This window comes from Neodiprion pinetum, chromosome 5 (genome assembly GCF_021155775.2).
Source record: "Neodiprion pinetum isolate iyNeoPine1 chromosome 5, iyNeoPine1.2, whole genome shotgun sequence".
NCBI classification, from domain to species: domain Eukaryota; kingdom Metazoa; phylum Arthropoda; class Insecta; order Hymenoptera; family Diprionidae; genus Neodiprion; species Neodiprion pinetum.
The window spans coordinates 2,983,552-3,004,029 of NC_060236.1; the positions used below are offsets into that span (position 1 = coordinate 2,983,552).

Here is a 20,478-nt window from a genome sequence, read left to right on the forward strand (position 1 = left end):
TATTTATTCATTCATTCATTTATTTATTTATTTATTTATATATCTGACATACCGTGTATTTGCTGCTATTTATGTTATATCGGAAAAAGGAGGAAAGGGTATAAAAGATCCACGCAAGGGGAACACATCGTAGAAAAGGGACAATAGAACCACTTATTATCCCTCTAAAGCGGCGAAGATACTCCTGAGCTCTTGTTCGAGCGGATTTCCATGGATATTTAGTAGTCTAGTATCTAGCATCTAGGTATGCGCATGCATACATAGATGGATTTTTATCTACATAAAAGTGTGTGCCGTTGCGCTCCTCTGTCTTTTTTCTCTTGAGACTGCAACGGATCTCGCTATCTACGGTTTTCCACGCAACATTTTCCGGAAGTAGCTGAAGTTTAGGTATAAATCCTTAGCGGTCAATTTACTGCACGGGCATCTACATCGTTAGTCCATCGAAGCGTTAAACTTACTCTTTCGAAATCCTCCAAGGTTCACGGTGATTGCTGTACAGTTTATTTTTATAATACTTATTATACAGTGAAGTAGAAAGTGAAAAATAGTAATGGTTAAATTGCATTTTAAAAAACGAAACGATCGATCGATCGATATAATACACATTTTTATGAAACGATTTACTAAATCTTAGAATAACTCATCATTGATAAATTTAGCATTTTTATCCTTACACGCATACCATTGTTTGTGATGCAAAATAATCGTTAATAATTACGTAATTTTATATGGAAAATTTGAAATCAGATGTTGGAAAACGGGAGAAACCGAGAACTATAATTATACCAATACATACATAGACATCAGAGAAACGTAAACGCGGGTATATCTGGTAACGTTTCACAATCTGTATTGTAACGTACACGTACTTCCTTTGCGCTTGCGAAGCGTGAATGATTAATTTTTGCGAATTAGCAACCTGCTAACTCGTATTTGTAGTGATAATTTTACAATTTTATCTCTTGCCTTTTTTTCCTTCTCCTTGTGTTTTATTCATCGTGATTTAAAAGAGTGTCTCCGAGTTCGTTTTTTTTTTTTTTACAACGCTGTGCGGATGATATAATTACATTATTAAAAGATACTGTGGGGGGAGACGAAATCATATACAACAAAGAGAAAATTGGAGTGGTGTTTAATTTTTAACGAATGTAGAAAATGTTATCACGTCCAAGTAATTGGTACACAACGTTATCGTAACGATTTATGACGATAAATAACCGTTGTATCGCGATTTTGGAACTGTTTGAATTTTGGTAAACCGTAATAAAAAAAATGCATACAGTAAATCCTCGATTATACGAACTAATTGGGACCGAGCTTAGTCGAGACTAAGATAATGAAAATTTCGTATAACCGAAATGAAATTTTTATATTAAGGTATAATAATATGTATAAAACAGAAATTTAAATCGACAAACAGTCCGTATTAAACATTTAAATACACATTAAATCACTTTTAAATACCGAACGATTATTTCATTACTTTGTTTTTATATAGTCGTGTATTGCCAATTGACGAACTGCTACTCGACATTTTTTAGCATGTAACAATATTTATTTTACATCAATAATATATTTTTTGAACCGACGCGACGTTCGGATAAATCAAGTCATGGTTCGGATAATCGAGGTTTTTGTCTACTGTATTCATATTTTGCAATCTTAGTTCTTTCATAATTATTGTAAAAATAAAAAAACAGTGATTTTGCCCTAACTTAAACCTCGTAAAATATTATGACAATACCTTATATATACCTACCACGCTTACCCTGCTCTGCAGGTATAGTAGATACCTACTCATAAGATGCGGCGTTTCCTCATTCTGTGCTATTCAAAGGTGCGCTTTACCGTGAAGACCCATTCATTCTGTACTGTAAATACCTATGATATAACGTATACCTGGTCCTACGCTCGTTCTTTATGTACCAAAGGTTCGCCTGTCTATTAATTTTCAAGTAGGTATAAAGAGACGAAGGACGACGAGTGCATGGGAGTTCTTCATTCTGATCTATGCCTCGTAAGCACAACGTAAAATACGTCGAGTTTCTCGAGATTGAAGCTAGTATAACATTATCGTAACGAATTAGTGGGGGGAAAAAAATGTGTGTACAATGATTACCAAGTATAACCAAGATTTCGAAATATGATTGTGTTTTGTTTCATTACGTACGTTTTACCGACAATTTCACCCGATTTCAAAATGGCGAAGTAACAGTTTTTTTTTCTTCATCTTTGTTGCTCTTTTGTTTTCCTCAGCATGAATCGTTACGAATATAAACTTTACTTACATTCGATATAATTGCGTTTCACTGCATACGAAAATATTGAAATATACGCGTTTAAATCTAGAGTGAATCTAATATTAACGTTTTTTCAAGGATCTATTGGACTCGTCTATCTATTACAAAATATTCTGTATATGAATATACGTATATATATATATACCTATATCTAACAGTAACGATTAAGGTTAGAAGCTGCGATTGTGTTTCGTCGGAAAAAACTCATTACTCACATATATTATTCATGTACAATAAACAGGCACGCGTGCATATTATCCAGATATAAATGCGCATACACACATATACAAACTCGCATTAAAACGGATGTACGGCTTGAGGAAGGATCGAATAAACAAACCGTTGAAACTGTTTTTAAACGACGCCGTTGGCGGCTATTTCTTCTTATTTAGGGGCGAAATACATTTCTTTTTTTCTTTTATTCTTACCCTGCCACGCAGCAGGAATCAACGGTGTACTTATACACCGCGTTTCTATTTCCTCCACATCCACTCGTCGTTAACTAACCGAGTTTATTTACAAAAATTCTTATCCCCTTTAGCCTCGAAGAAGATCCTCCACGTCTACACTATGTCATAAGTGGTTTATTTCTCAAGTACTACGGTCCGCTGCAAGCATGGTTGTTATGTCGATACTTGTGTATAACACATGCGGCGGTGCTGCAGGGTTATACGAATACGAATAAAGCGAAGAAGAAGGAGAAGAAAAATTAATAAAATAATTATAATTCTAAATAGCATATTTCTTGACGCCTCTTATCCTGTGTTCAATTTTTTGTTTTTTTTCTCTTTTAATTTTTTGCCCCTTTCGTCGGATGCGGTAACACTGAAATAATAGAAATTAATTTTTACAATTCGAACCTAATATATTTATATACAGCCGGGTGTCGCTTGTACGGTTCTTTGTTCCAAGAGGAAAGATAGGTAGGGACTTTCTTGAAAAATTTAGGAACCGTAAAAAGTACGAGACCGAGGGACAAAGGAGGCATAAGGTATATACGAGATGAAAAGAATGCGGACTACCGGAATCTACGGGCCGCATACCGACAGAGTGACGCGCATCGGCACTGCGGTTATTGCACACACTCTCTCACAGCCGAGTCTCTATCGTTTTTTCTCTCTCTGCTCAGCGTGCAGATCATACTATGAATAATTATTCATTAATATTTTTTTTTTTCTCTAATTTACCGTTTTATCGTATTCTTCAATCTTGATTCATCGTTTCCATACCCATGTAACCATGGAGTTTAAACTATCCATTGTGTTTTGAATGGATAAGAAAGGCAGGTTCAGTAAACCTGCGATAAAAACGACGATCCTCGACGTGTTACTCTTTCAAATTTTGATGTTGTTTCTTGCTATACGGAAGTAACCTTTGTTTCGGATTTTTATCAGGAGTTTACCATTCGAGGTCTAGTCATTCAACCTGAACCACCCATTATTTGTATTAGGTATTTCCGATTTCCTTCTCTGGTCGACTGGCTTAATGACCCGAAACGTTACCCTGGAAAGGTTCAGGAATATCGCGTACCGCTAGCTTAAGTTTTGTAATTTCTGTACCTGCCGATACCTTATATGCCTGCAACGTAATGAGAGCTCCTTGTTTCTCTGAGTTCTAATTTTTCACTTATTTATTTATTTTTCCATTTTTCAGAATCACTTCAAGAGCCACGCTTCATAACGCAACCGTCCAGCAGCGGCAGTATCCTCAGCGAGGGTCGAACGAAAATATTGCAATGTCAAGCGAGAGGTTTGTGCGATGTCGTTACGGTAGGGTGGTTCATTTTTTAAACAATCTTTTCCTTTCTTTTTTTCGATCCAAAAATTTGGACAACGGTCTTTGGTACCGAAACAGGAATATCGTATCACCAAAAATTTTCCTATTTCATTTTCAATACCCGATTTTTATGAACAATGATTAATTGGATCACGATGCGAGAAAAATAAACTAATATGTATATGTAAGTCGGTAAGGTGTACAAAATGAAAATAATAGCCCTCCAGGCTTTACCATAATTTTTTTTTTTTCAGTATTTGTTACAAATTTTTCGAGTGGCACGTTGGAAAAAAAAAAAAAAAAAAATTAAAAAATTAATTACCCTACGTTATAACTATACAATCCAATCAATCACCTTGTCATAGATATAATATGGCTGTAATTGTTTATCGTACAGTGTTCAGGCTATTCCACCTCCTTTCCTTCCCTTTTTTCCTATCACGTTATGGTTGTGCATGGTGCTTTTGTCCCTGTCTAACACTCTCAGGTGAAATATATATCACGTGACAGATAGAAACACCTCATCCGGTGGGCAAATGAAACCTTGTGGATGCACAAGTCTCCTGTAACTTGATCACGTGACCCTTGTAATAATAGAATTAAATCGAACCAAGGGTGGATACGCACTGCTATACGTATAATATAATTGGTGTTTCGCTTTAAATGAAATTACACATCTCGTTTATTTAATTTAATTTTTTTGTTTAATCAACATTCTTGAAACTGACTTTGAAACAATGAGACACCAGTCGGGTATATCGACGAATGATTTATTCTCCAAAAGGAGGGTTTGTTAATAATTATTCATATCGAATTTGCAGGATATCCACAGCCAAAGTATCGCTGGTTCAAAGACGGATTACCGCTGAACAACGAGCTCAGCTCCGAGCCCTACTATCGTATTCTGAATACTCGAAGAGAAGATGCAGGAACATATTATTGCGTGGCAAGCAACGAAGTCGGTTCTATATTCAGCGAACGGATAGCTTTTTCGGTTGCTTGTAAGTAATGATACATAATAATTGATTGGAATCTAAGGAGAAGCTGCAAAGTAAGTTTTAATCAATCCATTGATGGGCTCTCGTTGTTCTCTCGAAAGATATGGAAGTCTTTGAAGATCTAACCGAGCGAGCGGTCCTAGTCGAATCGGGGGACGCAGCTGTTTTAAACTTGCCTGAAATTGAGAGTCATCCGATTCCCGAAGTTATCTGGCTAACTTCAAACGGACCGTTGGCTTACGACATCAAGTATGCCACCACGGCTAATCAGCACACCCTTCTCATTCTATCTGCTTCGGAAAGCGACCAGGGATACTACAGGTATGTTCGGGAGTAAATTTTTACACCTATAATTTTATAATAAAACATAAATAATAATAAAATATTTTCGTCTTTCATCAAAGAGCGAGGGCGATAAACACCCAACTCGGTAAGGAAGAAAACAGTCCGTTCTTCAAACTCCAGGTGACCGGAGATCCGAACAAAGAGATTGCACCCAATATCATTGTAAAGCCTCAAGACACCCAAATAGTTAAGGATCATCCAGTCACTTATCTGCATTGTATAGCAAATGCAAGGTATGCAATCGGACTACTAAGAAAAAAATCGATGTTAAGCGGAAAGCTGTGATAGATTTCTTTTCTTTTACCACTTTGTTATCGTTTATATTCAGGCCGTTACACGAGCTGGAAACCCTTTGGTTCAAGGATGGTATACCGATCGAAAATGCCGGTATATCTTACAGCTTCAGGGATTTATGGAACCGAACACTTGGTCTGCTTTCTGCAAATTTGACCCACACTGGCCAATACACTTGCCACGTAAGCCTGAGGACCGGAGGCTATCCGACTGTCACTGCAAGCGCTAATATCACCGTTTACGGTGAGGAAATAGGAACGATATTTTTTTGCATGGATTTAATCATTCTGATGAGATTAATCGCTTTACGTCTGGCTGAGAATGAAACACGATGAAAATTCTTGCAGAAAAACCTACTTTTATTAACGAATTGAGAAGAGAAATTCTTGGAGATTATGGTTCGACGATATCTATACCATGCGACGCGGTTGGCGTACCACCCCCAAAGGTTAGCTGGTTCAGAAATGCGGCTTCTGTAGATCATCTGTTGGGGATAAGGTAGGAAAATCATCAATTTTGGAATACGACAACGATTTTTTACTATCAGATGCCAAGTTTTTCAACACCTCTATGCAATTAGGTATGATATGGAGGAGGATGGCTCTCTCGTTATCCGTAAATTGACCATGGAGGACTCTGGCATGTTCCAATGCCTTGCGACCAATGAAGCCGGGGAGTCATCTGTTTATACGTGGCTGAAGGCCAAAAGTAAGTCATATTTGCCTTCTGAGTGTTTTTTTTTTTCTTGCAAACAATGAATTTTCGTGAGAGTATGTTTTCGATTTTGGGTAATATAATTATTTGCTGGAATCGCCTAAGTGGGTACCGTTTATTAGTAATAATCATTTATATTCTTTTTAATGATGTGTTTTCGTTGGGCAGAGGGATCAGAGACAGGAAGAATTGGAAAACGAGTCGCTCGCTGGGCAGCCGGCTATAATGTAGTGAGAGTTCGTCAGTCTGATCGACAGTTTAAGTTCTTTCAATATCCAGACAGTAAGGAAAAGTTGACGTTTTGGACAAAGAAATAGCAAGAGCAAAAACTATATGAAAAATATATATAAATAAAACAATTGCTCCGTAGATTGATTAGGCCTGAGATACCTACCACTTTTAGAATAATCGTAGGCACGAGCTTGAGTTTGCAGATATTTGTACAGTTCACTATTTGTTGCTTGTTTCATGTGTTTGCATTTGAAGTTTTTTGGTTTTTTATCTAGTTGATACTATCATATACACATATACATAGTTACAGAGGATGGGATTGATATTGCTGATTATATTATATTTACATGCGCATTTACATTTACTTACCTACATTTACTTGGCACGGGTTTTGTTTTGATTGAATGCCGACAGTATGGAATATAAAGGCCAGAAGTGATTTTGGCGTAGCGAGTATTTCTTATTATCAAAACAGCGTGATAATTGTGTTGTTATTTATCCTCTTTATTTGGTTTATTACAGATTTATTTTCGTTTTGCACTGCACCTAGATATTTTTTATATCCTTTGATTATAAGTAAACTCAACAGGCATATAAGGATCAAACAAATTATATGCTTCACACAGTTTATTTGTAATAACGAATCTCTAAATACCTGTTGATTTTACTTGTAAGATTTTTTTCTGTTTTTTCGCATTACTCTTTATTTCCCACAGCTAACAGTTGTGCATTTTCATGTAACGAAGTTATTTCAGTCACCCAATTGAGTAATTTTGTATATGGTACATACACGTCACTTACCTGTGTATCATAGCTACAGTATAACTTTCTAATATCATCATTTACGCGTTTTAGGTCCTAATTTTTTTTCTTCCAAACAATACAAAAACATGGACTAAATTCAATTGTTAATTATTGGAAGACAAAAAATATGACGGTATTGTGTAAATTATGCTGTGAAATTGGGTTTGTCATTATTTTAGTCGTGATTATAAAATCATGTATAGCCTGTTAATTGCATGATAGAAGTAGAGAATGATAAGAGAGGATATTAAGCTGTTAGAACTTGTGTTACAGCATCGATACCAGTTATGGAATCGCCACCTCGAAACGTAACTGTCTTGGACGGCAAAGATGCTTCGATAATGTGCAAAGCTGTCGCTGCGCCAGTGCCAAACGTCACATGGATTTATAACGGTATTGTAGTGAAGTACCACATTACCTTTCTACTGTCTGTCAATTTCGTAGTATAAGTTAACACTTTTTCCTCGCTCCTAAAGACGCAGATACCGTAGAAGTTGCCGGCAGAGTTCAAATTCTAGAGAACGGAGATCTGCTGGTAGCAGCTGTAATGCCAACTGACGCTGGAAAGTACACGTGTATCAGGGCAAACGAAGCAGGGTCTGTAAATGGATCGGCTTATCTCACGGTATTAGGTAAGTCTATAAACTTTCCTAGATGTCTGACTTGTCGCCTATAACTTTTTAACAAGGCAATTAATACTTTTTTTATTCTCCACTTCAGTGAGAACACAAATTATTCAGCCACCGGTCGACACGTCGGTTCTACTCGGTTACACTGCCGAGCTGCAATGTAAAGTTTCCAGCGATCCAAAAGTGCCATACGATATCGCATGGTTTCATAACAAACAGTGAGTTGAATTATTTCTAGTAATTTCCTCGGTATATATTTGCTTAGAACATTGGAGACAATTCACGCTTATTTCATAATTAGGGTTATAAATACAAGAGCAAGCCAAAGAGTGAAAATGCGAGATGACGGGGCCTTGGAGCTTGCTGCGGTAAGAGCCTCGGACGTGGGAGAGTACATGTGTTCTGTAGTATCGCCTGGGGGAAACGACACAAGAAAAGCCCGTCTTAGCGTTATAGAATTACCTTTTGCGCCTATAAATGTCCAGGCGGTGAGAATGGAGGAGATATCGCCACGAACGATAAACGTTAGCTGGGTGCCTGGATTTGATGGAAACAGTCCGACGAACAAATTCATAATACAAAGACGAGAAGTGCCTGAATTAGGTAATTGATCCTTCTAAAAACAGCGTAAACATCCGTTGACAAAATCTTTTTGAACATTACTGACCGCATTCTTTGCCCATATATCCTCCACAGGCCCGATACCGGACCCGCTCTTAAACTGGGTTACCGAGCATAGTAACGTATCGGCTAGTAGTCGTTGGGTTCTCTTAGACAGCTTGAAAGCAGCAGCTGCATATCAGTTCCGGGTTAGCGCAGTAAACAGTGTTGGAGAGGGCCCTCCGTCAGATCCTAGCAACGTCATGGTGCTTCCGCAAGAACGTGAGCAGAATTTGACCGATGGACACTGTGAAATGGTAACTTTCTTTTACTAAGATTTGAATATTCTTTATTCCCAACAGCACCGTCCGGCCCGCCTCTTGGATTCGTCGGATCGGCGAGATCGTTTTCGGAAATAATAACTCAATGGCAGCCCCCGCTGGAGGAGCATCGTAACGGTCATATTTTGGGATATATTTTGCGATACCGATTGTACGGCTACAACGACAGTCCTTGGACTAATCAGAACATCACAAATGAGGCGCAGAGAAATTACTTGATAACGGATTTGATAACGTGGAAAGACTATATAGTTCAAATTGCAGCGTACAATGACAAAGGCGTTGGGATATTCACCGATGGTGTGAAGATTAAAACTAAGGAAGGCGGTGAGCTGCAAATATCATAATTGTTTCAACTCGCCCTACCTGGCTTTCGCTTTCGATTCCACTTTTTTACTTGCTGTAATTATGTTATCATAATCAAATTTGAACAATTGACAAGGGAATTTTTATATTCTCTTTACAGTTCCTGAAGCCCCACCAACGAATCTGAAAGCCAGGGCGAGAAATTCTACAGCGGTAGAAGTATGGTGGAAGCCTCCGAATCCCCAGAAGATAAACGGCATAAATCAAGGCTACAAACTACAGGCTTGGATCGGTGGTAATTTTACCGAAGAAAATGAGTATAAGTCTACGACCGTTCCACCGAGCTTATTTGACCCTTTGGCTGAGCAGAGTGCCACGATTACAGGGCTGAAAAAATACACATTGTACAATATTACTGTCTTATGCTTTACTGATCCTGGAGACGGGGAGCGAAGCGCACCCGTTGAAATACGTACGAGTGAAGATGGTGAGATAGATTGCTATCGGTAGCTTCATTAATTTGCGCCCAACTTCTTTCAATGGCTAGCTACAAAGTTCGCGTTGATTCATTTGATTGCATATTCCAGTTCCTGGTGCCATTGAAAATCTTCAATTTGACGAAATCAGCGACCGGGAGGTGACGGTGCGATGGAACCCGCCGCACGAAACTAATGGAATACTTACTGGTTATCAGTTGAAATACATGATAAAGGATTTACCAGAATCATTGCGGGTCGAAAATTTCACGGCAGACGTACAATCGACAAAAATTCAACATCTACAGGTATGATTGAGGTGCACAGGCAGCAGCAACCTTTGACTCGTTTGATTATCTCAATTTTGTACTGGAAAAATTTTTGGTGAATACTGTAGCTACTATTTCTTCATCCTCAGGCAACTACACATTATAAATTTGAGGTAACTGCTTGGACGTCAAAAGGTGCAGGTAAATCAAGAATTGCAACGATCCAATCAGGCGTTGAGCCAGTGCTGCCAGAACCTCCAACCAAATTGGCTCTTTCAAACATTGACGCCTTCTCGGTAGTTCTTCAATTCACCCCAGGATTTGACGGCAACTCATCGATCACAAAGTGGACTGTACAGGTAACATTAACGTCACAAATCGTCTCATTTTCGGTAGCAACGTTCTTCTCAAGGCTGGCTAGATGAAGCATCATGTGCACACTTTGAATCAACAGGCACAAACGTCGCGAAATATGACATGGTACACTGTCTATGAGGTATCTGATCCCGACGCAAGTACGATCACTGTTGAAGGATTAACCCCGTTTATGCAGTACAAGTTGAGACTAATCGCCAACAACGTTGTCGGTATGTCTGGCCCGTCCGAACCAACGAAAGAATTCCAGACAATCCAGGCGCCTCCTTCGCATCCCCCTCGAAACGTCACCGTCAGAGCTATGAGTGCGACCGAATTACGCGTCAGATGGATCGTCAGTTTCACTTTTAATGATTTTATTGAAAGACTGCGAAGACTGTCTATTTCCAAATCTTGTCTTTTCATTGAATTTACAGCCACTGCAGCAAATAGAATGGTATGGAAATCCTAGAGGGTATAACATTACCTACAAAGAGCTGAGGACGAACAAGTCTAAGAGCATATCTATTGAAGACCACACAGCAAATTCCTACGTACTGGAGAATATGGAAGAATTTGCGCTATACGAAATTGTTATGAAGGCTTATAACGATGTTGGTTCGTCTTCTCCTAGTCCTAAGGCTATCGAGAGAACACGTGAATCGGGTAAGCTTATTTCTTCTTAAAAAATCGTTTCGATATTCTGTAGTTGTACTTGCTTTGATTTAAATTGTCGAACAACTGTTTGAATTACAGTCCCGTCTCTTGGGCCAATCAGTGTTGAAGCAAATGCAACCTCTTCCACAACTATTGTTGTAAAATGGGGTGACATTCCCATTGAGCATCAAAATGGGCAGATTGAAGGCTTCAAAGTTTACTATGGCGCCAGTAATCGGTCACCATTTCAGTATAAAAATATTCCGACCAATGCCACATTCACAACTACTCTGACCGAACTACGAAAGTTTGTTCAATACCACATTCAAGTTCTCGCTTATACCAGGCTTGGTGACGGCGTCTTGAGCCTACCACCGATCAGAGTGCAGACCTTCGAAGATGGTGAGAAATATTGCTTCCTATTGCTTTCATCGGAGTCGCACGATATTTGAAATCTCTTATTCTCTATATTAATTCATCCATGTATCAGCACCCGGGGCTCCGTCAAATGTATCTTTCCCGGACGTCAGCTTCTCAATGGCTCGTATAATCTGGGATACTCCTGAAGACCCTAACGGTGAAATTCTGGCGTACAAAGTCATGTTTCACCTAAACAGTAGTCAGGATCATCAATTTTCGAAAGAATTTCCAGCATCTGATAGAACCTTTAGGTACGTTTGCCTTTGACGTACGATTAGAACGAGTATTCATCACCCGACTTAACGGTTTATTTTTCATCAGGGCAACGGGATTAAAACAGGAAGAATATTACATGTTCTCTGTGACTGCCCAGACGAGATTAGGATGGGGAAAAACTGCGTATGCACTTGTATTGACTACTAATAACAGAGAACGACCTCAGCCACCGTCCGCTCCTCAAGTCAGCAGGTCGCAGGTGCAGAGTCGTCAAATCACATTCAGTTGGACTCCCGGGCGTGACGGATTTGCTCCGTTAAGGTATACAATAGTTAATTTCTTTCAAACCCTGATACTGGCCCCTGCCGCACGAATATATTTCTTTTTGTTGTCTTTTCTAATTTTGCCCACTTTTGTAGATATTACACAGTGCAAAAGGCTGAGAACTCTGGACCTTTTCAAACGATACCAGAAAGAGTGGATCCTTCGGTTAATTCGTACACTGCAAACAATCTCAAGCCATTCGCACAGTATCAGTTTCGTATTCAAGCAACAAACGACATCGGCCCTTCAACATGGAGTGCCGAATCTGCTCAAGTTCAAACTTTGCCGACAGGTTTATAATGCGCTATTACTATTGAATGTGATTCTTCACTGCTACCCAGTAAAACAACTTTCAATCTCATCACAGCCCCGTCACGCGCAGTAATCGGATTGAAAGTGGTGCCTATAACAAAATCGAGTGTAGAAGTTCACTGGGAACCCATAGAAGAAATTTACTGGAGTGGAGATCACGCTACAGGTGGTTATCGAGTCGTGTATCAACCAGTGTCCGATTTTCCGACCGCTCTTGAAGCTGCGCCAAAGAAAAATATTCCAGGAATCAAGGTGAACGATACGTTAATTTTGATTTTGATTACTAGGTTTGCTTAGATGTTGTATTCTTTAATTTTCGGGTATAACAAATCTTTCCTTACTTACAGAACAATATGATGGTTTTAAGTGATCTAATGGAAGATAAAAATTACGAAATAGTCGTTGTGCCATTCAACTCAGAAGGTGAAGGTCCTCCTTGTCCGCCAGTTACGGTATACGTCGGCGAGGCTGTTCCTACGGGAGAACCTCGGGAGCTCAATGCGAAGGCTCTATCGTCTACCGAAGTACATTTAAGTTGGAAACCGCCTCAGCTCGATATGCAAAACGGTGACCTCCTAGGTTACAAGGTGAAACGTCTGCTTTTGACATTTTTAAAAACAATTATATTATCGATTTGATTTTCTTACCATACATTTTTTTTCTTTACCAGATATTTTACCTAGTCACGGATTCGCCGCAGGAATTTGAGAAGCCACAAGAGGAAGAAATCGAAGTCGTACCTGCGTCATATCTTACTCATGGTCTTGTTTTTCTTGACAAATACACCGAATATCGCATACAGGTTTTAGCCTTCAATCCAGCTGGAGACGGACCTCGAACACCGGCTATCACAGTCAGGACTAAGGAAGTAAGTCATAGTTCCGCTAGACTGCAGTGATAATTGTAATTATTTAAGTAATTAAAATTCCTCAACACTGCTTTCTGTGAAGTAAGGTATGATGAAAATGCAAATCGTTTTTTATTTTACAGGATATTCCAGGGCCACCAAATAATTTGCAATTTATTGACATAACTATGACAAGTATGCGCGTCACCTGGGATCCACCAAAGATGCGTAACGGCCAGATCGTTGGATACATTGTGGCGTACGAGACTGCAGAACAAAACGATCGTGAGTTATTAAAAAATATGTCCTTAGATAGCTTACCCGCTGTTAACAACAACAACAACAACAACAACAACAACAACAACAACATCAATAATCATTATTATAATAATCATTTTGTGGGCAACTGTTAATGGCTAAACATATGCTCCATACAGATGTGAAAGATTTCATAATATTTGACGCTTTTAGGGTTTAGCAAACAAGTTAAACAAAAAGTAACTGAAACAAGCCTGCTTGTCCAACCACTGGAGGAAGAAGTTACATACACGTTCACAGTCCGAGCTCAAACAATTGATTTTGGACCACCAATTTCTGGCAACGTTACAACCGGACCACAGCTTGGATCACCTGTAGCACCAAGCGAGCTTGCCATTTCGAAAACTGTAACCAGTGTCGACCTGCAGTGGACCAACGGTGCATCTGGAAAAGGGCCTTTACTAGGTTATTACATTGAAACTAGACGCAAAGGTGAGTAGTAAAATAGCTTGAATCGTTCGTGTCGTAGAATTTCTAAAAATTAAGCCCGATTCAATGGATTTTTCAATTCTTCTATGTCCTCCATTCCTATTTGTTTATAAGAAAGTTAAGTTTTCTTAGCCTTTTCAGTACCAGGAGATAATTTTACAAAAAGAGATGAATTGAGACATAGAGATTTTTATTATTTTTATAATAGTTTCTTTTGCATATTTACTTTCATATTAACACGGTTATATTGTTGTTTCATATCACATAACAGCTATGGAAGATTGGCAGCATTGTAAGTGAGAATATACGTAGATTTGCTGATGGCCAGCAATCTAGATGTTGCATATTCTAGGCTGCAGTCAAGTATACATTTAATATACATAGATCCTGTAAACAGAAGACACACCATTTCACACTTTACAGTCGTTTGGAGTAAATATATTAGTGTGCACAACAAGATATAGAATAGAAGTTTACTCGTTGTCATCTGAGATACTATTTGAGGGGACATTACACGGCTTTTCAATTAGGCGATTAAAATCTTGAATCATAAACTCTCGTTTTAAAATTGTATACTCGACTGCATCAGCGTTTTGCCAGCACGAGAAGTGTTTTTTTCATTCTCTTCTTAATCCCTCTATGCCATACTTACACGGTGTGAAACTAGAAATGTCGACGAATTCAATGTGCGGAGTAAGAAATAAGTAGGTAGTCCATCGATTAACATTCAAATTAATTGTATGAGCGTCTTATGCATACATTCCCATTGTGCAGTATACAATTATTTAACAAATATTTCTCCCTACATTCCTCCTCTGTGTTTTTTGCAAATAGTTGATCAATTGCAAATCAATATTTGCAAGTATTCCTACCAGATATGAAAATTGGAAGCATTACATGGATTCAGATTTGTGGATTTAACAAGGATCTTTGACTTTCACAAAACAGTGTAATTTTAATCATGTTGAGATGTAATACTCATTGATATAAAAACATTCATTTTTCGGTATATGAACTTAATCATCTAGCAATACAAAGAAACTTCACCTACCAATTTGGTTACACAGTCAAATTCTTATATCGATTTCATATGAGTTTATGCTTTTGATAAATGTATGTATCAACAGTAGCAAAACATGCATAGGTTAAAAGAATAACATGACGGATAGAAGTTGAATCAAAATCTTGTACAGAAGATATAGTGTATTGTATTGCGCCATTTCAATGTGATATATCCTTATAGATTAGGTTTTTCAATGTTTAGTTGCCTTGGCCATAAAGTGTGATTAATTATTTTGTACCTAGTCGTCAGAACTAAAAGTTTAACACATACCCCGAATGTTTTCAAGCTTCGTTTATCAACTATTATAAAAATGTTCATTTCAGATGATGCCCGCTGGCAAACGATAGTGAAGAGCACCAATGGTCCACTTACAGAATATACAATATCCTACCAGAATCTTCTACCATCTACCTCATATTTATTCAGAGTGATATCATACAATCGGTATGGTATCAGCTATCCAGCATATTCAAAGGATGCGGTAATTTGAAATTTTTTAAATCTGTGTACCAACTTCAATTTCAATAAAACCACACAAGGAGTATATGTAATTGTTAATAATTAAATTTTTCCGTCAAGGTTTTAACTCCTTCAAAGTTATACTTTGAATATGGATATCTTCAACACCGACCATTTTATCGACAAACCTGGTTTATGGTAGCTCTGGCTGCATGCTCAGTTGTTATAATAATCATGGTCATAGCAATACTGTGCGTGAAGAGTAAGAGCTATAAATATAAACGTAAGTAAAGATCCTGGATTGCAGCTCGGTGCAGGGGTGCTGGACGACACCGATAACATATATTAAAAATGAAATTTTCAGAAGAAGCCCAAAAAACTCTGGAGGAATCGATGGCTATGGACGTAGATGATCGGCAGGAATCTGATTTAGAATTGTACAGATCGCGACATGCTGGTGGAGGAGCGATGAACGTGGCCAGCACATGTGGCACATTGGGCAAGCGAGGCACCTTGGCTCGTAAATCCACGCATCATCCCCCGCCTCCGACAATGCTGGGTAAATCTCCGCCTCGACCTTCTCCAGCATCTGTGGCTTATCACAGTGACGAGGAGAGTTTGAAGGGTTACGATGAAAACCCTGATGACAGTAGCGTAACGGAAAAACCGTCTGAGATCAGTTCTACGGATTCACAGGTAATGATGTAGATTTTTCTTCGAGCTCCCCTCAACTTGCGAAAGTTTGAGAACGAAGCTAATTACTTTGTTGGGAATATGATTTCAGGGATCCGAAAGTGAAAATGAGAGTGTCCAATCGGATCCTCACTCCTTTGTCAATCACTATGCTAATGTCAACGACTCGTTGAGACAGTCATGGAAACGACAAAAACCGGTTAGAAATTATTCCTCCTATACAGATTCTGAGCCAGAAGGAAGCGCGGTGGTCAGTCTGAACGGAGGACAGATCATAATGAATAACATGGCAAGGTCAAGGGCTCCTTTGCCTGGTTTTTCATCGTTTGTATGATCTGTGATTTCACTCCAAAGAACTAACAATATAAAGACTTCAACCAAATCCTCAAAAAGTTTATGTGTACGTGGACGTGAAGAAAGTGACAATAACACAGACTACTATTAATGACAGAAAAAGATGAGTTATGGTGGTGAGCCCAGTTAATGCAGGGTAATATTGGTGCACCCAGCTAACAATAGATACAAGAACATTTGCTGAAATGCGTTTCTTTTCATTTATAGATCATCTTGATATTGTGATATACTGTTACATACATTATACTATATTATTTATAACTTTAGGCGCTGTCAATTTTTTACGCGAATAAGCTCAAGCGTACTTTCAGCGATTAGATTGTAGCTAGCCAAAAAGTATTAGATAATGGCCTACTCATCAATCGCATAATTTTCTTTTTATGTTTCAAATCATGATTCTTAGTGTAGATAGTCACATGAATATAATTTACTGTAAAATAGTTTATTGTCAGTACATAATGTATCACATCATGGGCCATAATCTTCAATTTGTACTTTAGGATAAGAAACAAGAACGTAATAGTCTCAGTGATCTGTCCTAAAATCGGTTGATCGGTAGGAGAAAAGAACTTTGGACACCAAAGTCTCCCCAAAACCGTTAAGAGTATCGATGTTCCTTTTGAAATCGAATAACTCTAAATAATTACGCTCATCATTCCGTGAGACATTTTTTTTTAATTTAATGTGAACATGGAGAAGGATTGATGTTACTTAAAACGAAATTGATTTAGCAATCGTAACATCTTGATCCCAGCCACATGGTGCAATTTATTTAAACAAATGTCAAGAGTATTGGAGCATTTATTAGTACATTACGATTAGCAAGAAATGGACTATGAAACAGTTTAATTCCGCAGCGAAAACTAATTTGCGGGTCTGAACTGAATCAAGGCCGGATTGATGAACTTTTCCATGTGTACATGCGAGACAATGAGATGATCCTAACTTTTCAATCTTAGCATCGCAACTTCGGCCTAGGAATCATTTCCAAATTCTAGGCGTTAAACAAATTTCTCAATTGACCCGGCGCCAAAGTCGTATAGGCGAATGTCAACTTGTTGAATCTGTTCAAAGATATCGCGAGTGACTTGAGCAAAGAGAGAATCGTTTCTATAAATCATACATAATCCCACTAAGCTTATTAATTAGTCGTATATTAAAAATGATTTCTTTTATTGCATTTTTTGTAATGCTATTTTCCTATTACATTGTCTAGGACCAATTCATGGGTAATAGAAAAAGGCTGATCTTTCTACTTATATCTTAACGACTATATCAACTGAAAATAGTTACATGTCAAGGAGTCCAGAGCATGTACATGTATGAGATGCAGTGATTCTAATTTTTTAAATGATGACTCCGTATAGGATCTACTTAAAAAACGAAAGACACGAAAATAATTGCTACCAGAAGGTATGCTTTGGACTTTTTAATCGATAATAATGTAGATTTTATGACGTCTTAGCAATCAATAAAGATCACCGTCCGGTGTTATAACAAAGAGCATATAATAATAATAATAATAATAATAATGATGATGATAGAAGGAACACGAGACGTGTCTCTTGAACACTGCCAACAAATTTTTTAGTTCAAATTTTGTATTATTTATATTACCTTACTTTTGTGATTAATATTAATATAAATTATAAACTGATTAATAAATTAATCAAATTATAATGCATTTATACCGCAAATTCAATTCTAGGTATATGTTATCCTTTTAATAAAGATTTATGAATTTCTAACGGCTGCACTGTTCATTATCAAGTTACGTAGGTAGATGTCGACGATCTGTGACTTATGAAAGATAAACTGTATAAGACGGGATGAAATTGAATGTGAAATGAAAATCAAATACGTAGTTACATTAAAACATAAAATCATTGGCTTTATTAACAAAATATTGTCATCTGTAGTTCAATTATTCACAAGGTTATTATTTACGCCAAAAGACGTTGTCACATCTTTTGAACCAGCTGATTAAGTTACCAGGCAAGTTTGGATCATCTAATTGTTTGATTGCTGACCATGCAGCTACGTCTGCTATGCTTGGAGAGCTCCTTGAGAGCAGCCATTGTCCGTTTCCTACATTACCGGCTAGAGTCGCAAATACCGAGTTTGCATGCATTCGTGACTTTTGGAAAGATAGCTCATGGCAAAGGTCTAGCAAAGAATCAATTTTCGATGCGTCAATTCCACATTCCTTACTCTCGTAATTATGGCTGGCAATAAGCCTGCTTAGGTACCTCAAGAGGCTCACTTCACCTAGGAGTCGCGTCCCTCGGACGCCAGAGATGATTACTTCCAGATCTGGTACTGCAAAATAAGTGTATGTTAGTACCTGATATTTCCATCATATAGTTTGTCAAATATTTTCAAAATTCTCTATGTTGTCAATATTCATGGCCATGCCAAAGATTTCTTACTTTCTTTCCATATCAGTGATACCTCGACGGTGTGGTTCTCACTATTGAAATTTTGCGCAGTCAGTGGAAATTCAGGAACTGGAGATGTGCTGGTAGAGTGAGTGTGACAGGAAACGTAGATATCTGTGTCATTCCAAATATTTTGCAACGCCAACAATGAAAAAGGAGGTTTAGTGGGATTCACATTTACCACCAAATCCGTGCGAACCTTTTCCTAGAAAAGAAATGACAAAGATGACATGTTGTTAGTTTCAAGTTTGTCCCACAATGATAAGCGGAAATTGATAAACGATAAATTTGCAAGAGGAAAAATCACCTTGCTTCTCGGAGCAATGACATGGGTAGTATTGCTAGGTCTTGAATTTTTTAATATTCCATGTAGAGTAGAGACCTGCTTCTTCAGTTCCGCGAGCTGTGATAGAATTTTTTCCTGCCTGAGTTCCAGCTCTACGATTTCTGGCAACGGATTCTGAAATTTTATTTCCAAAGATTTAAGACATGTAAGTTAGAGAAATTGTAGGGTAAAATTTTTTTTAATCAACTCTAGTTTTGATTGCAATAATCATTAGTCAAGTGAAAAGCAATTGTTTATTGGCAGCGAAATCAAAAAGCATATCACAATCTACATATCGCTAGTCCAGTTTGCCTATTAGTTGAGGATTTTGACATGCAGATTAATTTCATGTTTCCTTGGTTATAAAAGAGAGTGTGGTATTTGTTTTTTCTTAGTCAACAGTCAGACTTTGGTAAGACAATCCGTATGTAAAATAGGTTGAAGCCTGATAATGATCCATACTTTAAAGGCAGAGCACTATATTAACATTGTTTTTCCTGAATGAACACGTTATGCAAAATACTAGTATATTCTAAAAATTTGGGGGGGTAGAGTCACATTGATCAAGCTCGCACAACCGCTTTCTCAGTTGATCGTGATTAGTGCTTGTGGAAATTTTGGGAGGAGTCACACACAGACAAAGGGCAAGAGGAATAAACTTTTCTCGTCAAACAATGCAGGTTTCACAGGTGAGTAGAATTCGAACGATAAAACGAAACCGCTAGGTTATATTTAGGTGAATAATGGAAATGAATAAACCTTTAAAAACTTGATAACCTGTTCGGTAATATCCGACACAATCTTGCTACTCTCGTGGCTCGTACGATCACTCAACTTCGGTTGAACCTCGTTTATGTTTTTCATTATGTACACGCTTTTCGGCTCGTAAACTTCTCCTGGCATCAAGACAATCGGTTTTAACGCGTACATCGTTGTGCCGCAACTCATTTTCGTTTACGCAAGTATCCGGTAATGTTACGCGTTTATTTCAATATCCCGAAAAAATCTTTCCACCCTATCGTATCGTTTCGTATTCTTCGCTTTAGCTAGACGGCCATTTTATTTCCCTTAAAGTATGTACTGGTATGTACCAAGCAATTTTTGGCAAATCGTCCGACGGAGCTACGTGGTGACAAGAGGGGAGGATATCCTATGCCTATCCCTTCTGCGCAAATAGCCAAGA

At 38.0% G+C, this 20,478-nt stretch overlaps 2 protein-coding genes across 6 annotated transcripts in view; one reads left to right on the forward strand and one right to left on the reverse strand.

Annotated features, from left to right (window-relative positions):
* The window catches only part of sdk (sidekick cell adhesion molecule), a 35,207-nt gene extending 16,929 nt beyond the window's left edge, over positions 1–18,278 (forward strand). Inside the window, exons 2-33 of one of the 4 annotated variants that reach the window (XM_069136570.1) lie at positions 3,957–4,052; positions 4,901–5,080; positions 5,179–5,398; positions 5,482–5,655; positions 5,751–5,959; positions 6,064–6,214; positions 6,297–6,424; positions 6,599–6,712; positions 7,739–7,858; positions 7,942–8,097; positions 8,186–8,312; positions 8,396–8,697; positions 8,791–8,976; positions 9,057–9,362; positions 9,502–9,828; positions 9,929–10,125; positions 10,236–10,445; positions 10,541–10,795; positions 10,878–11,106; positions 11,197–11,499; positions 11,588–11,768; positions 11,839–12,054; positions 12,153–12,349; positions 12,425–12,621; positions 12,717–12,956; positions 13,040–13,237; positions 13,360–13,501; positions 13,688–13,966; positions 15,350–15,507; positions 15,606–15,768; positions 15,853–16,181; positions 16,270–18,278. In XM_069136570.1, the coding sequence (XP_068992671.1) occupies positions 3,957–4,052; positions 4,901–5,080; positions 5,179–5,398; positions 5,482–5,655; positions 5,751–5,959; positions 6,064–6,214; positions 6,297–6,424; positions 6,599–6,712; positions 7,739–7,858; positions 7,942–8,097; positions 8,186–8,312; positions 8,396–8,697; positions 8,791–8,976; positions 9,057–9,362; positions 9,502–9,828; positions 9,929–10,125; positions 10,236–10,445; positions 10,541–10,795; positions 10,878–11,106; positions 11,197–11,499; positions 11,588–11,768; positions 11,839–12,054; positions 12,153–12,349; positions 12,425–12,621; positions 12,717–12,956; positions 13,040–13,237; positions 13,360–13,501; positions 13,688–13,966; positions 15,350–15,507; positions 15,606–15,768; positions 15,853–16,181; positions 16,270–16,512 (6,533 nt within the window). In that variant the 3' untranslated portion in view covers positions 16,513–18,278. Of the gene's footprint in view, positions 1–3,956; positions 4,053–4,900; positions 5,081–5,178; positions 5,399–5,481; positions 5,656–5,750; positions 5,960–6,063; positions 6,215–6,296; positions 6,425–6,598; positions 6,713–7,738; positions 7,859–7,941; positions 8,098–8,185; positions 8,313–8,395; positions 8,698–8,790; positions 8,977–9,056; positions 9,363–9,501; positions 9,829–9,928; positions 10,126–10,235; positions 10,446–10,540; positions 10,796–10,877; positions 11,107–11,196; positions 11,500–11,587; positions 11,769–11,838; positions 12,055–12,152; positions 12,350–12,424; positions 12,622–12,716; positions 12,957–13,039; positions 13,238–13,359; positions 13,502–13,687; positions 13,967–15,349; positions 15,508–15,605; positions 15,773–15,849; positions 16,182–16,269 lie in introns of those variants that run through there. The other 3 variants (XM_046629278.2, XM_069136571.1, XM_046629280.2) reach the window with 3 other exon arrangements.
* A 119-nt stretch (positions 18,279–18,397) lies between these two features.
* LOC124220428 (aaRS-interacting multifunctional protein 2) lies at positions 18,398–20,452 on the reverse strand. Of its 2 annotated transcripts, none has more exons than XM_046629302.2 (4): positions 20,073–20,452; positions 19,278–19,430; positions 18,962–19,175; positions 18,398–18,851 (listed from the first exon to the last, which is right to left on the reverse strand). In XM_046629302.2, exons 1-4 carry the CDS (start codon positions 20,241–20,243, stop codon positions 18,472–18,474), a joined length of 918 nt encoding a protein of 305 aa, XP_046485258.1. In that variant the 5' UTR covers positions 20,244–20,452; the 3' UTR covers positions 18,398–18,471. The 2 variants fall into 2 exon arrangements, with proteins under 2 accessions (XP_046485258.1, XP_046485257.1); XM_046629301.2 differs by having other exon boundaries at positions 20,055–20,452.
* Between the last annotated feature and the right edge of the window lie 26 nt (positions 20,453–20,478).